General features: G+C 44.1%; 1 protein-coding gene across 15 annotated transcripts in view; it reads right to left on the bottom strand.

The window, feature by feature from the left end:
* CELF2 (CUGBP Elav-like family member 2) overlaps positions 1-16,628 on the bottom strand; it is a 503,139-nt gene that overhangs the window by 109,752 nt on the left and 376,759 nt on the right. Inside the window, exon 1 of one of the 15 annotated variants that reach the window (XM_066633629.1) lies at positions 4,862-4,901. The exons of the other annotated variants lie outside the window; for them this stretch is intronic. Coding sequence (XP_066489726.1) covers positions 4,862-4,864 — 3 coding nt within the window. The 5' untranslated portion in view covers positions 4,865-4,901. Of the gene's footprint in view, positions 1-4,861; positions 4,902-16,628 lie in introns of those variants that run through there. 15 annotated transcript variants of the gene reach the window in all.

The following is a 16,628-nucleotide window of genomic DNA, read 5'->3' as shown; positions in this document are numbered from 1 at the left end:
CTCCTGGCTTAAGCCAGACTGATAGCCCTGACAGAAATCCCAAAACTTCAGGAAACCAAATGCTGTGTGCAATGCCACATTCCATGCTTCTAAGCTTGTCATGGCACAAAGACAACCAACTGGATAAGCCCACAGCCTATTTCAGTCACAGAAAGGAACAGCAAGCCTTTGTGCAATCTTATACTATCCAGCCAGCCTGTGTCCATGTGTCTGTCTTTTATGTCACTGCATCATGTTGCAGTGAGAACACAGGAAGAAGTTCTGCTTTACTGATGGGTCTCTAAAGGCTCTTACTCCATCAAGTAGATACCAAAATGGTAGCTCATTTAAGACTGTTACTCCCCATCAGTCAGCACACCTTGAACTTTTTTAAACTGGAAAGAAAACATCAGGGGCTTTCAGCTCATCTTCTGCTCATTATCTTCGCCAGGTAACAAGCAATGGAAAATGAAACAGTAAACAAGGGTCATCCTTGATCAGGTCTGCTCTCTCCTGCCTGCCAGCATGCACCACAATCATTAGTTGCTATGAACACCAGTGAGCTGAATCACAGCATGGGACAAGGAAGAGGCACCTATCTATGGTGCTTCTCAACCAGCCAAGTATTTGACCCCACAGGTCCTATGAAGTTTGTGGGCAACGATGACAGCACTAGTTGTAGATGTAAGTGTGCAGCTTGAGTTAGTTATACCGAATGCTGGTTCTAGTGCTTTCCCACAGTTTCCATCAATTTCAATGGTGTTTGCACAGTGAAACATACCCAAGCAGGGTAAACAACAGGAGATTGCAACAGCTGTTTTTTCCACCCCACATTGCCCCAAACATCTAGGCCAGGGGTGCCCAAACCCTGGCCCTGGGGCCACTTGCGGCCCTTGAGGCCTCTTAATGCGGCCCTCAGGGAGCCCCCAGTCTCCAATGAGCCTCTGGCCCTCTGGAGATTTGTTGGAGCCCACACTGGCCTGATGCAACTGCTCCCAGCGTGAGGGCAACTGTCTGACCTCTCACGTGAGCTGTGGGATGAGGGCTCCCTCCACTGCTTGCTGTTTCACGTCTGTGATGCAGTAGTGGCAGCAAAGGAAAGGCCAGCCTTGCTTTGTGCGAGGCCTTGAGTTATTGCAAGACCTTCATTCATTCCTATAATATTCATTTATGTAAATCTATGTAAATTTATTCAAATTTTAAATGTAAATTAATTTTTTTCCCCTGGCCCCCGACACAGTGTCAGAGAGTTGATGTGGCCCTCCTACCAAAAACTTTGGACACCCCTGATCTAGGCCATTGGTTCCCAAACTGGTGGGTTGTGACCCACCAGGGGAACAAAAGATTCTCATGAAAAAATCCTCATGGAATCCTCATGAAAAACCTGCCACCCTATGCAAGGATTGTAGCCCTGATGGGGAGCTGTGGCCAATGGCCCAGTAGGTCAGAGAAGCCACCAATTGGAAAAGTTTGGGAACCACTGTTTTATACTTATGAATAGAATGGTGGTTTATAAATGAATGAACGAATGAATGAATGAATGAATAAGATGTTGACCAGATTCAGACAAGCCAACAAACTGTGTTTTGTTGGATTGTGAACATGGTAGTAAGGAGTGATTCGCTTGTGTGCTTCAACCGTTCTTTCTCATGCACTTGGCTGTGAGGCAGGAATCCTGGTTTCTTATACAGTTCTGCATGTCATGGAACTGGGAACTTGTTTATGGTTTATGGGAACTGGGTTTATGGGAACTGGGAACTTGTGGTCTATGGGGCCCAATCCTATCCAATTTTGCAGTGGCGTTGCAGCTGTGCCGATGGGGCGTGCACTGCATCCTGTGATGAGGAGGCAGTCTCAGAGGCCTCCTCAAGGTATGGGAACATCTCTTCCCTTACCTCGGGGCTGCATAGCGGCGGCACTGGTGCTAGAAATTTGAAGAGGATTGGGCCCTAAGTGAGTTCAATAAGCCCAAATAGCAAACCAAGATTTCATTTTTGTTTTGAAAAACACAATGCTAACCATGTACAAAGAGTGAGGAAAAAAAATCTCTACTCCCAGTGATGGCACAACCTGGAACACCGCCTGTAAAACAACTCGGGTATCCCACCTCTACACAGTAAAAAATAATTGCAGCCACTGACCATACTCCTTGCACAGTTTCTTCAGTTGCAGAGATGCAGGACTTCCACATTTGATTTAAAATTTAAAGGGATTGCATGAATGAAGAGGTTCCTTCATTTGCACGGTGCCTGTAAATCAGATCAGAAGTCCTGCACTTCTGTGTTTGAAGAGACTGCAGCGTGGTAAGGAAGCAGGTGATTCACTTTCTGCTTGCTTTTAATGGGTGGAAAATGGGTCAGTGCCATTTGCACGGTGGGCTAGAAGGAGGTGGTGGCAGCAGCAGATTGGTCGTGGTGAAGGGCACCCCAAATTCACTGCCCTCTCACTCTCCTGCAATCTGCAGCAACAGCACATCACCTTGCCTAATGGATGTACCACTCCTTCTCCAAGAAGCTTACGGTTCAGTTTTTGTCACAGAGGAGGGGAAGGAAAGAGAAATGGTGGCTGGGATTAATAATAGAAGAATAGGCAATTGTTTCAGTTACAATTACTTAAGTATGTTTAGTAGTAGCAGTTGGCAACCTTCAGTCAAAAGACTATGGTATCGGGCTCTGAATGGTGGTTCTGGAACAGCGTCTAGTGTGGCTGAAAAGGCCGATTCAGGAGTGACAATCCATTCCACACTGGGAACAAGTGCAGTCTGTCCCTGGTCTGTCTCCCTGGCTATAGGCCTTCTTTCTTTGCCTCTTTGGCCTATAAAGAAGCAAAGAGTCTGTTGGCCAAGTGTCTCTTCAAACTGGAAGAGGCCATGCTGCACAGCCTGCCTCCAAGCGGGCTGCTCAGAGGCCAGTATTTCCAACCTGTTGAGGTCCACGCCTAAGGCCTTCAGATCCCTCTTGCAGATCCATCTGCAAGAGGGATCTGTAAGTATGTTTACAGTAGTGTATATGATCTGATTCTGAACAGGCTCAATGCAGAGTGAACCAGTGACACTTCCTCATTATGACTCAGAGCTCTGGCTTTCTTCAGAAGTGAGGCAAGCTTTCATTTTTAAAGAAGTACGCCGCTTTGAGAAATGACAACCTCATTTAATGATTTACACTGCTCTATTAAGCAAACATATTTGAGGCATTTAATCTTCTCTTTTCCTCCTACCCAAACAGTTTTGGCTCTGGGGCAGAGGCAGGTCAGGTGCAACAGAGGTATAGAAAAAGAGAATGATATTGTGACTGAAATTCCCCACTTCACATTCATGTGTAAACAGCCATGATTAACTATCACTTCTTCAAACAAATGAGCCTTTACAAAATTCATTTAATCCTAAAATAGATATTCAGTTGGATTCTACAATCTTGCTGGAAATAATGCCCCCAGGCTATTTCATATTATCCATGCAAAATGCAAGTCCATTAAAACAAGTGAGTTTAACACCAGATTTTGTTTTAAACAGTAACATGAATTCATCTCATCCATAGTGGCAACAACTTTGGATGATTTTATACTCACTGTTTTGGTACTTCAGTAGTTTGGTACTGTGCCAGGGATGGACTTATTACAAATGCGCCATTACTCAGCCCTACTCTCTGCTTCTCTGCGTTCCTTCATTGTCTGTGGGGCCTGGATGCAAGCATCCTCATGGATTTATGGGCATTAACTACTTTAAAAGTAGTGTAGCTATAGCTAACAGTAGTTAACTAATTAGCTACAGATTAGTAAAAGTAATTGTAACATTACTGGAGCTACTTTGAAATAATTAAGTAGTTTCAATTACTTTATATATATATATATATATATATATATATATATATATATATATATATATATATATATATATATATATATATATATATATATAACTATCCACTCCTTTCCAGGTTGAAAATTAAGCACCATTTTTTGGGTTTGTTTGTTAAATAGTCAAACAAATAGTTTATTGGAGTTTAAGAACTTTACAGCGCAAACCCAACCCCTGGGTTAGGCCGGCACAAGTCACTTGTGCCAACCTGGGGGTGTAAGGCACGTTTTGCTAACTTTAGAGTTGGGAAAGTCAGATCAAGGAGTTGCGCTGGTGTCCCCATGCTGGATCCAGGCCTGGCGGAGTAAGTTTGCGTTGGCCAAGCTCGGCCGAAGCAGGGGTCAAGGGGGGCATGGGGAGGGTGGAGAGGAGGCATTCTGGGGTGGGGGAGGATGGGTGGTGGGTGTTCCTGGCGATGGGTGGGTGGGTGGGCGGGCAGGCATGGAACAGGAGATGGGGCCAGAATTCGGCGCTTACGCCAGATCCTGACCCCGTTCCGGGAGTCACGGAGCAGCCTCTGGATTCTGCAGACAGGATTAATCAACATCTGCACATGACCAGGAATAACAGACTTTCAAACAAGGAACAAAGGACGTAGGCTGCTTGCCAGCAGCTTCTTAGGTGGCTAAACCTGCACAGAAGCTTCTGGGGAGTTACAGCCCAAACCAACGTTTACAATAGTAGAACAGATGTGTTATTGTTGTAAATAGTCATCCAGCCATTTCAGGACAATGACCACAGTGGTATTGTCAGTGGCCCGCTGCCACATTCAGCTATCTGCAGGAACACAGGCAAGCCAGCAAGAGGGCAGGTGGTGGGAAGAATGGGGCAGGGAAGGGGAGGAACAGGGGAGTCCCTGGGCGGGGGGTGTGCACCAAGATCCTATCCCCATTCCCTCTCCTCTATCTTCTCTCTTATTCTCCTTGGTTCTGAACCAGCAAAATGGATGGCACAGAGTTGAGAAAATGCTACAGAGTTAAGGTAGCAGAGGCTTGCCCCACAGTAAGGGAATGAAGGTTCTCTGACCATAAAGAGATATCTGCATCTGCCCCCTCCCCAGATATACACTCCATTGGCATGGCAGCAGTAGCAGGTTGTTTTTGTTCTGGTTTTTTCTGTTAGTATTGGGCTGTAGAAATGTCCAAAAATAGAGAAAATAGGCAAAAAGAGGGAGAAAACAGGGCATTAATCACATGCTCTTATAAATCTTCTATATCTCTTATAAATGAGAATTGCAACATATGTTTCACTAAGGCATGGGATCACTCGGGTGTGCAACAAGAACCAAGTTCTCGTCTATTTCACCTTGATTTCATGCCTTGATTTCATGTGTCAAGATTGTCTAGTTAGGTCACCTTGTACTGCTCTTTATATTTTTACAAACAGGTAGTAGATTTTTCAGTAGATTTTTCTGCTTGATGCTCTTTCCTCCCAAAGAAAGGTCACTTTAGACCACCAGTTCAGTCTTTGATAACTAGGTAATATGTTCACTATAAAGTGCTAGGCTTCCTTTTCCTCCCATCCTCCTTCATCCACAGTTTAACTATTACCATTGTTTTCATTTGAAAATGCAAAGTTTTGCATGACAATGCAATAGCAAGCAGCAACCAATACTCAAGGGCAATAATTCATGTAAGCGCAAGAGCTTTCATCTCATCCCATCCTCTGTAATGTTTCCTTACAAGGGCACAAATTAGGGAGAGTCTTGAGTTGCTGAGGCCTTAGCACATCCTCTTTGAATAGACAGTGGAAAAGGTCTGCCTTTAAATCTGAGCAAGGCAGTCACTTGCATTGCATTTGACACCAATTGGCTGAGCTAGGGTGATGGCATGGGGTATACCAGCTACCCAATGGGGCAAAGCAGTCAGTAATGAAAAGTTCACAGTCCAGCTTCTGAGAGCAGGCATAGTTATCAAGGTGGTTTAAGTTCCCACAGAGGCCTGACAGTAGCAAAAGCTGCACTGAGAAGGCTAATGACTGGAAAGCTGACTGGATTTAACCCAACATTGTATTGCATTGTACTACCCAATGTTGGATTTAACCCAATTGTATCTCTAATGCAATTTAAGCCACAGTTGTTGGGCCAACTGTGGAATAGTTAGTACCTAAATTTGCCACAAAAGCTAAAGTCTTTAGTTGAAATTGGAAGCTCCTGCTGAAAGTTCAGAAGAAATTAAGAGCAATTTCACTGAAATTAGTTAAAGTGTATGGATCAGGGTGGTGTTTTGCATACTTTTTCTTCCTGTGCAGTTTGCTTGCTTTCATCCATAATAATGGGTGCTTTAATCATTGTTTGCTTTCAAATAATTGTACAGTATCTGCTAAGTGCAGTTAAATATAAATTCTTGTCCCTCAACAGTGCAATCAGTAGCTACAAATACATAGGCCTTGAGGAAAGAAATACAATATGACATCCTCACTTTTACTGTCATGAAACCTAATTATTACCCATGTGGCATTTCACTGCTTTGGTTTTAATAAAATCTCCAAACTAAACACATAATGATGTGCAATATTTTAGCAAGAACCTTTGCTCCAAGGGATCATATAGATTTGACAATCAATCAATCAATCAATCAATCAATCAATCAATCAATCAATCAATCAATCAATCAATCAATCAATCAATCAATCAATCAATCAATCAACTATTGAGCACATCCTCAAGAAGATAAATGCTCGTGTGATGGGAGAGAACAGAACTAGAAGCTACTCTCAGTCATTATTATTATTATTATTATTATTATTATTATTATTATTATTATTATTATTATTAACAGTATTTATATACCGCTTTCCAACTGAAAGTTCATAAAGCGATTTACAGAGAAAATCAAACAAACAAGTAATGGCTCCCTGTCCCAAAAGGGCTCACAATCTAAAAAGGTGCTAAAGAACACCAGCAGACAGCCACTAGAAAAGACAGTGCTGGGGTGAAGAGGGTCAGTTACTCTCCCTCTGCTAAATAAAAGAACACCCACTTAAAAAGTACATTGGGGTGTATGAGACCATTGCTAGAATTCACACCAATAACTAAAAAGGGCAAGAGAGAATCATGTCCATCTTGTAACTCAGGTACCTGATGGCAGAAAAGATTGTTTGGGGCTGTTGGTCTTTTGGATTATCTGGGCTGTAGGACTTGCTGTTTATTGTTTTTATATTTCATTGTCTTTTGCCACCTTTAGTTAATGTTATGTTTCATTCATTGTAACCTGCCTTGAGTAGTTTTGGCAAGAAAGGCAGGGTGTAGCTATTTTAAGCAAACAAAATAACATCTGGAAATGATCAAACAGAAGAGAGACTCCCACCCTGCCCAGACTTCTGAAGAAGCAGGAGTCCACTTGCAGGCCATCAAAAGGTGATAAAAGGGAAGGGAAATAGGGGGAAAGAAAAGGCAAGTGTGTGATCTCTGGGAAGGAACTGTTTTGCCTTAGTCAGAACAGAAGACCATGGAAGCCACTGCAGAAAGACGAGAAGAGACTGTAAGAACTTCGGTTATGAACAAGTCTCTGGGAGCTTGATGGGAAGCCCAGGAACCTGAGTTCTGGTGATGTCACCTGCATGCAGTAAACTAAACTGAAGTTTTTGCTTGCTTTGGTTTGAATGTGTGATGGCCCCTGGTACTGGATGGAGATTAGGTGAGATCCCCACCTCAGATTTGGCCACCTCTTTGAGAGGAAAAGGTTTACATTTTTAGAATACATATCTTGCAGCACTTCCATGCCTGTTTGTTTTAACAGACCTGGAAATCATCGCCATGATGATCCTTCCTGAACTGATTCTGATCCAGACTCAATGTAGTGCCATAGGCTTGGTTTTGGTGGTATGCTCTTTTTTTCAGGGTGGTGTGTGTCAGCTTTGCGATGCCTTACCCAATTGCAGGATAAATGGGCACAGAGTGGGGGGTGTCCTGTGATAAACCACATTTGGGGAGGCAGGGACAGAGGGAATCTCTTTAATTGCCAATATTAATGCACAAGCAATCATGAAGATACAAAGGCTTCCACTATTCATAGGATATTTTCTTGAGCTGCAAAGCACATAGTAGCTCTAGAGCAAGTGTGGATTCCATCTTCCTACAAGGGACAATGTAGTTGGGGTTTTCCTCACCCTGTGTCATACGGGTCATCTGGTGAATTAAGAAAAACAGTGACAGCTCCAAAATGACAATTATGGCCCAATCCTAATGGGCTACTGTGCTGGCGGAACATGAGGTTTCATTTCTCTCCAGTGAGACACCATGAGTCTGTGGGTCCCTCACACGTACCCAAGGGAGGTTACACTGTCACATGCCCAAGATCATTCAGAAGCTTCATGGCAGAACAGGGATTTGAACCCAGGTTCCCCTCATCCAAAACCAAAGCTCTATACCTTGCAATTCCATTAAATCTACTTGTAAACACAGATTTAAGTATTCTTTTCTTTTCAAAGCAATCCGCTGGCATTTTACAAGGATTTTAATCATTGCATCAGGTTCCTTTTGTAGCTGAAAGTGGGGAGGTAGTTCCTCTTTTCTGCTCCAGCAGAAGTGACAGAGTCTGATAGGTTCACAAGATGCATTGACAGATTGTTTGTGCAACGTATACACTCTTCTCCTGGAAGAAAAAAAAACCCCAGATGTGTCCTTTTCTCCCTCCCTTATGATTTACGATAGCTCATCTCCGAGTTACAATGGGGACAACAGTGAAGGATTGATTGCCTGTAGGTTTAATGCCATTCTTAATGACAGCTTGCAAAGATTAGGAAGTTGTTGGAATCAGATATTGGTAAAGACCCGGGACTGCTTTGTGAAGCTGGTCTGAACTAATTAACAGGTAGCTTTCCTTTGATATCACTTTGAAATTCAGTTTGATGCCAGTTAAGACTCAAATACAAAGGAATCTTCTTGTTATTTATACTTTCTTAAGAATCTGTTTTTAGCCTGCAGTTTTCTCTGTGGTGGTCTTTTCTCTCTCTTTTAAGCCTATGCATTTAAAATATGTTTTAAAAAGGAGCAATGTAGTGACATGGCTCTTCGGTGATTGCCCTGCTCAAATTAATCACAAGTCAGATTCCTTGAGGCAACCTTGTTCATGATTCACTGCAAGTCAAAGGATGTCTGCTTCAAAACAAATTTTTATATAGACAGCAGCTTCCTGTACTTAAGTATGATTTTCAGCTACCTGTATAAAAGACAGTTCTATTTTTATTCCTTCCTCGTTCCATGTCTTCTAGCCCAGTGGTTCTCACACATTTACCACCAGGACCCACTTTTTAGAATGTGAATCTGTCAGGACCCACCAGAAGTTATGTCATAACCGGAAGTGACATCATCAAGCAGGAAAATTTTTAACAATTCTAGGCTGCAATTCTACCCACACTTCCCCAGGAGTAAGTCCCATTTACAATCATTGTTAAAAGAATATACGTACTAGCTTGTTAAAAGTACAGGTCTGTAACATTTCCCCAAATGCAGTTACATACCATGGTAGCATCAAGTCATATATTAAAAATAAAATATTGAAATGAATGGGGACCCACCTGAAATTGGCTCTGACCCACCTAGTGGGTCCCTACCCACAATTTGAGAACACTGTTCTAGCCTGTTTGCTAACACATTTTCAAACTATTTGTTTGGCCATGAGGATTAGAATCTTCCTTAAAAGAAATCTTGGATTCTCTGGTATCAGTTAAGAATCCCAATGATATGTAATAGTGTAATATAAGGAACAACGACACCAATCAAATGCTATCTGATGACTTCATGGACTTACTGCCCATGTAAGAAGGTGATACGGGAGGCCAAGCGAGACTATGAGGAACGCATGGCCAGCAACATTAAGGGGAATAATAAAAGCTTCTTCAAATATGTTAGAAGCAGGAAACCCGCCAGAGAAGCGGTTGGCCCTCTGGATGGTGAGGGAGGGAAAGGGGAGATTAAAGGAGACTTAGAGATGGCAGAGAAATTAAATGAGTTCTTTGCATCTGTCTTCATGGCAGAAGACCTCGGGCAGATACCGCTGCCCGAACGGCCCCTCCTGACCGAGGAGTTAAGTCAGATAGAGGTTAAAAGAGAAGATGTTTCAGACCTCATTGATAAATTAAAGATCAATAAGTCACAGGGCCCTGATGGCATCCACCCAAGAGTTATTAAGGAATTGAAGAATGAAGTTGCAGATCTCTTGACTAAGGTATGCAACTTGTCCCTCAAAACGGCCATGGTGCCAGAAGATTGGAGGATAGCAAATGTCACGCCTATTTTTAAAAAGGGAAAGAGGGGGGACCCGGGAAACTATAGGCCGGTCAGCCTAATGCCTCATCAAAGATAGGATCTCAAAACACATAGATGAACAGGCCTTGCTGAGGGAGAGTCAGCATGGCTTCTGTAAGGGTAAGTCTTGCCTCACGAACCTTATAGAATTCTTTGAAAAGGTCAACAGGCATGTGGATGTGGGAGAACCCGTGGACATTATATATCTGGACTTTCAGAAGGCGTTTGACACGGTCCCTCACCAAAGGCTACTGAAAAAGCTCCACAGTCAGGGAATTAGAGGACAGGTCCTCTCATGGATTGAGAACTGGTTGGAGGCCAGGAAGCAGAGAGTGGGTGTCAATGGGCAATTTTCACAATGGAGAAAGGTGAAAAGCGGTGTGACCCAAGGATCTGTCCTGGGACCGGTGCTTTTCAACCTCTTCATAAATGACCTGGAGACAGGGTTGAGCAGTGAAGTGGCTAAGTTTGCAGATGACACCAAACTTTTCCGAGTGGTGAAGACCAGAAGTGATTGTGAGGAGCTCCAGAAGGATCTCTCCAGACTGGCAGAATGGGCAGCAAAATGGCAGATGCGCTTCAATGTCAGTAAGTGTAAAGTCATGCACATTGGGGCAAAAAATCAAAACTTTAGATATAGGCTGATGGGTTCTGAGCTGTCTGTGACAGATCAGGAGAGAGATCTTGGGGTGGTGGTGGACAGGTCGATGAAAGTGTCGACCCAATGTGCGGCGGCAGTGAAGAAGGCCAATTCTATGCTTGGGATCATTAGGAAGGGTATTGAGAACAAAACGGCTAGTATTATAATGCCGTTGTACAAATCTATGGTAAGCCCACACCTGGAGTATTGTGACCAGTTCTGGTCGCCGCATCTCAAAAAAGACATAGTGGAAATGGAAAAGGTGCACCTTCCTTATGAGGAAAGGCTACGGCGTTTGGGCCTCTTCAGCCTAGAAAAGAGACGCCTGAGGGGGGACATGATTGAGACATACAAAATTATGCAGGGGATGGACAGAGTGGATAGGGTGGTGCTCTTTACACTCTCACATAATACCAGAACTAGGGGACATCCACTAAAATTGAGTGTTGGGTGGGTTAGGACAGACAAAAGAAAACATTTCTTTACTCAGCGTGTGGTCGGTCTGTGGAACTCCTTGCCACAGGATGTGGTGCTGGCGTCTAGCCTTGACGCCTTTAAAAGGGGATTGGACAAGTTTCTGGAGGAAAAATCCATTACGGGGTACAAGCCATGATGTGTATGCGCAACCTCCTGATTTTAGAAATGGGTTATGTCAGAATGCCAGATGCAAGGGAGGGCACCAGGATGAGGTCTCTTGTTATCTGGTGTGCTCCCTGGGGCATTTGGTGGGCCGCTGTGAGATACAGGAAGCTGGACTAGATGGGCCTATGGCCTGATCCAGTGGGGCTGTTCTTATGTTCTTATGTTCATGAAGGGGAAAATGGGTTTAGTGAATTAGTGATTCGATTAGTAGATAATTGATTCACAGATAAAATTCTCTGTTGAAAATGCATTCTAGAAATATAGACTGTTTAAGATATGATACCTAATATGGTATATGATCTGTAGAGGAACAAAGTAATGTCGATTTGAAACTCCACACTTGCCACACAACTTTCAATACCTGTTTTTATTTTTATTTCTATTTTTTTAGTTTGCTTTTGTTAATTTTTGTTGTTTTAAATAAAAAATAAAAAAAACCAAATGCTATCTGATGCAAAATGTAACTCACAAGTTTGCATAGGCTTTTAGGCATCGGAACTGAGGCAACTGAATCAAACCAATCAGAGAGCAGACGGAAGCAGAATTTAATTACCCCAAATAGAATTGAAAGCAGGAGGTTGGGATTAACAACTCTGCCCTTTCAAAAAGCACTGGGGGATCTTAAACAACTACTAGCAAATGAACACAAACAAGACTCTTACTCCTCAACCAGCGTATGGCGCCTCCCGCAGCACACCATGTTGTGGCACCAGTTCATTGCCGATGCATATGGAAGCATGCCAGCTGATGATTCACTCACGCAACTGCAGGCAGCAACCTGGCTTGCCCTCAGAAGTCTCCCATCCAAGTAGTAATTAGACTTCATTTTCACAGACCTGAGGGGAATTTAGCATACAGCAGCAAAGCTGTCCACTTAGAATGGACCTTAGAATAGAACAAAACTTCACACTGCCCAGTTGAGTAGGTAGCTCCAGTGGCTGAATGGTGCTATCCAGTGTTGGGAACTTGAGTCAGTGATTCAGACTTGAGTTACAAGAAGGCATGATTTTGGGTGACTTGCGAGTCGCACCCATGGACGACTCGGAAAAACACTAAAGTCAGGGCACTTGTCCCCATGTGTGCTGACTCAAGTCTGCCTGTGTCTGGGTGTGCTTACTTACTGTTTTCATGATGTGAAAAACCTCATGGGGCCATTCCGACAGGGCGAGCAGTAGGGAGTTCTCTGCCCACAAGGCAGGGAAGGGTTAATGCATACAAGCAGGAGGGGGGAGGCAAGAGAAAGCTCTTTTGCTCATTTGTGATAGGAAGGAAGGAATGGATGATCATTGGATGCAGGATGGGCTGTCTGGTATTTTCACTGGCAGAGGGAGGGCAGGAGAAGGAGCCAAGGGGGTTCTTGCCTTACAATTGGTTTGAGAATCCCAGGGAGGGGGTGGAGGCAGGGAAAGGGGGAGGCAGTTCACAGCAATCACACTTTCCACCATGGCTGGTGGTGAGGGGGAACCCTCATTGAATGACCGGCTACAATGTGACTACTTCTGAGTAGGGCTGCCAAGGATTGGGTCATCCTGGTAAGCCTCCCAGCTGCTGCACGTGACACTCCTCCTTCTTGTTGCTTCTATCCCCATTCTCCCGCCATCCCTCCAACCCCTCCCGCCCTGTGTACAGATGGGTGGGGACAGCAGGAGAGTAAAGAGAACTCTGATACACACACACACCCTTTGGCAGCAGCTGCATTTTTTCCTCCGCGGTCTATTTAAAGGAGCCGTGACTCGACTTGGGTTCTTTAGAGTCACTAAAGGGCGACTCAGCGACTCGGAAACTACCTTTGTTATGACTCCTTTTCAAGTCGAGTCATGGGAGGCAGTGGCTTGGTGACTTGACCTGCCCACTTGTGCTGGACTTGCCCATCCGTGGTACTATCTATATCAATGATTCTCAACTACTTGACTCCAAAGTAACTTGGAAAAAAACCTAGATCATGCTTGGAGATGCCAGGTGGGGCTATATGTTGTGTAGCAGAGACAGACTCCCAAATTCGTATTTGCCACATAACTTGTGGCAAAAGTTATGAGGGGCAAAGAAAAGAGGGGCATTTTCAGGTAAGAATACACAACAGCAAGTGATCTCTCTCCCTCTCTGTGCGTAGGTGCATTTGTGTGTGCTTAACCCTACCTTTCCCCTATATAACCAGTCCCTTCTAGCTGTTTTTTCCCTAGCCAGGTTCCAAGATGGGGAATAAGCCCAAATTGGAGGAGATGAGATAGCCTAGGTGCAGGGTTCATGGGAGAAAATAACCTGCCAGAGGAAAACGGTAGGCACTCCTTCCCATCTGCTAATTTTCCCTTGTAAATGCCCTTCATTACTCCCACATTAGCATTCCTTGGTACACACATTAACAACACATTTGCCAACATAATGCACAGTGCTACACTGACTTTCCCTAGATATTCACATCTATCTATCTATCTATCTATCTATCTATCTATCTATCTATCTATCTATCTATCTATCTATCTATCTATCTATCTATCTGATACACAAGAAATGTTAACAAATGTGGACATGTCCAGATTTGGTAGTCAGGCTCCTTTGAATTCATTTCAGAAAGGACCACAAACCATCAGAGCCAACATCTGATCTGAAATAACGCTAAGTGGGGAAGACCAATTTGCATTGTGACGGTGATGGCTAAGGCCTCCAGGATCTGCAGTAGAATAAAGATGCAACCACTTCATGCTTGGGGGGGGGGGAATAAGTGGTAGTCCAACAGTGCAATCCTATACATGTCAAGAACAAGCCCAATTAATTTCTACAGAATTTATTCCCAGATAAGTATGTATAGTATTGCATCCCAAATGTCCTAAATTTGGGGCATAATTTGGAGAGCTGGGTAAATAATTGACACTAACTGGGCTATTTCTGCACTGGAATAGTCTGCCTCATGCAACTGCGGGCTCTCTGTCATTAGAGGTTAACAAGCTGAAGCTGGATAGCTGCCTGTAATGGGTACTGTAGCAGGTGACTTCCTGAACAAGGGGTTGGACTAGATAACCTCCCTCTCTGGAGGTCCCTTCCAACTCCAACATTCTATGATTCCAATGGGGCTTGGGGATTTCACGGTCCTAAATGTTAACTGAGAGTGATGAATCTCATACTCCATCTGAACACCTCCCTCCAAAGAGAGAGCACTGTGAACCTTGGAGGGGAATTTGTTCCATAGTCCCAGAGAATCACATGTGGAGATGGATTCTGAAGCAGGGCCTGGGTAGATACAGGGGAAAGTGTCAGAGAAGGTGGTTTTCTGAGATACGTGGAACCCAGCCTGTGAAGCAGATTCTGAGTATCAATGTACCCACAGCCCCAGCCAGTTCTGGGTCCAGCAGTATCTGTAGGTGCCAAAATCTTGACTTAAGCAGGTGGAGAGAAAGACAAGGGATGGTGTGTTACTAAGGTCATCAGGTGAAAACACCAGCAATATATGGTTATCTTTCTCAGTCTTTTATTCAGACCCTGTGGCTTGGAAGCAGCAGTTCTGGGTCCAGCAGTATCTGTAGGTGCCAAAATCTTGACTTAAGCAGGTGGAGAGAAAGACAAGGGATGGTGTGTTACTAAGGTCATCAGGTGAAAACACCAGCAATATATGGTTATCTTTCTCAGTCTTGTATTCAGACCCTGTGGCTTGGAAGCAGCAGTCTCTGTGATATATAAATATGCTTGTAAACATTTTTATGAGACATTTGTGGCTTCCCATTGCCATCACAACCCTTCATGGCTCTTGTCATTAAATCCTTCTCAGAAATTGCATTGGCAACCCAGTATAGGTTTTTTCATACCCTAATTTGCAGAAGGCACAATTAAAGAAGCCAAGTGTCATTTGAGGGCAGTTCCCATTTACCATCTCCATTTCTGATGCCTGCAACATTGTTTACCATTTGCCTTTCTAATCTCATTGATGTTGCAAAAGCATCCGTGGCAGCAGCGTCAAGGGTGGCTGTCTCAGATACCCGCTCATTAGCAGGACAGTTTTAATAGCTTGTGTCGTAATGTTAATGAGGCTGCTGGAAAAGTACTGCACTTGAATGACAGCAAAGTGGCTGAGGCCAACAGTGGGGCAAGCATGTGCTTCAAGCCGTGACTAGTCTGCTTGCGCTGGCAGGGGGCCATCACAGAGACAGGCCCAGTTTTCAGTGTTCTCGAGCCTTTCTGGACATGGCTTATGCCTGCATTCACGTCTTGTCTGTGGGCTTTCTGGAAGTATCAGGTTGGCCACAGGGGGAAAGAGGACCTCTTTTCTGATCCAGTGGGGCACTAATGTTCAGAATCAACTGAGCCCTGAAGTGGGAATCTTCTGGTCTGTGTGCCAGATATCCCTTGTGGGAAGCCACTGCAGAGAGACAAGCTGTGCAACCGGAGAGACTGTAACAACATAAGGTCAGAGCAGGTCAGTGGATGCTTTCTGAACCCTGTAAAGGCATTCAGGTCAGGTTCATTTTTTAAATTTTTTCTGATCCCTCACAAATACTTTTTCTCTTTGTAGATGTGCTTTCACCTCTTCTATTCTTGACTGAACAGGAGTCAGGTCGACAGGTTCACACAGTATCATTTTCCACACATTCCCACCTACTTTCTAGAACTTGGAGACATTTTAAGAGACAAAGCAAATAATTTTGCTTTGAACATTTCAACTTGAGGAAGAGTTCTGTGTCGCTTGCGAGCTGGCTTCAGGCAATTTACAGCCCAGTCCTATTCACGCTTTCCTGGGAGTAAGCCTCATTGACTGTAATGAGTAGACATGCATAGGATTGGGCTGTTCATGGATTCAATAAATTCATCCAGTGTGGTGTAGCAGTTTCAGATTAGCCTTGAAGATGCTTATGTTTAAAAACATAAAACAAGTATTCCTATCTGATAAGTATCTTTTGCACCAGTTCTATCCCTCCAGCAGTATATGTGATGCAGCCATACCATGGAGGATGTGGGGGGCGATCAGACAGTCTCCTCAAGTAAGGAGTTTGTTGCCTTACCCCCAGGTGGGCCTGCTGATGGCCTATGGGACTCCTCAGACATACACCAACCCTATAGCTGACATATGCCAATGGCCCAGTTACCCCTGCACCCCGTTCCCACTCATGCCATGCCACCTTCACCATCTTACTGGGGCTGGCACACCTCCCAAAGCTGCTGCTGTATGTGTCTCACTGCTTACCATTTATGGCAGTTGCCAGTGTTTTGTGCCACCATAAAGCAAGTTGTGCTGTCAACAGTGAATTCTGGTGTCATGGGCAGCCTGTACAACT

This window comes from Tiliqua scincoides, chromosome 7, assembly GCF_035046505.1.
Source record: "Tiliqua scincoides isolate rTilSci1 chromosome 7, rTilSci1.hap2, whole genome shotgun sequence".
In the NCBI taxonomy this organism is placed as follows: Eukaryota; Metazoa; Chordata; class Lepidosauria; order Squamata; family Scincidae; genus Tiliqua; species Tiliqua scincoides.
Note: the sequence above shows the minus strand (reverse complement) of the source record. Positions and strands in the feature narration are given on the sequence as shown.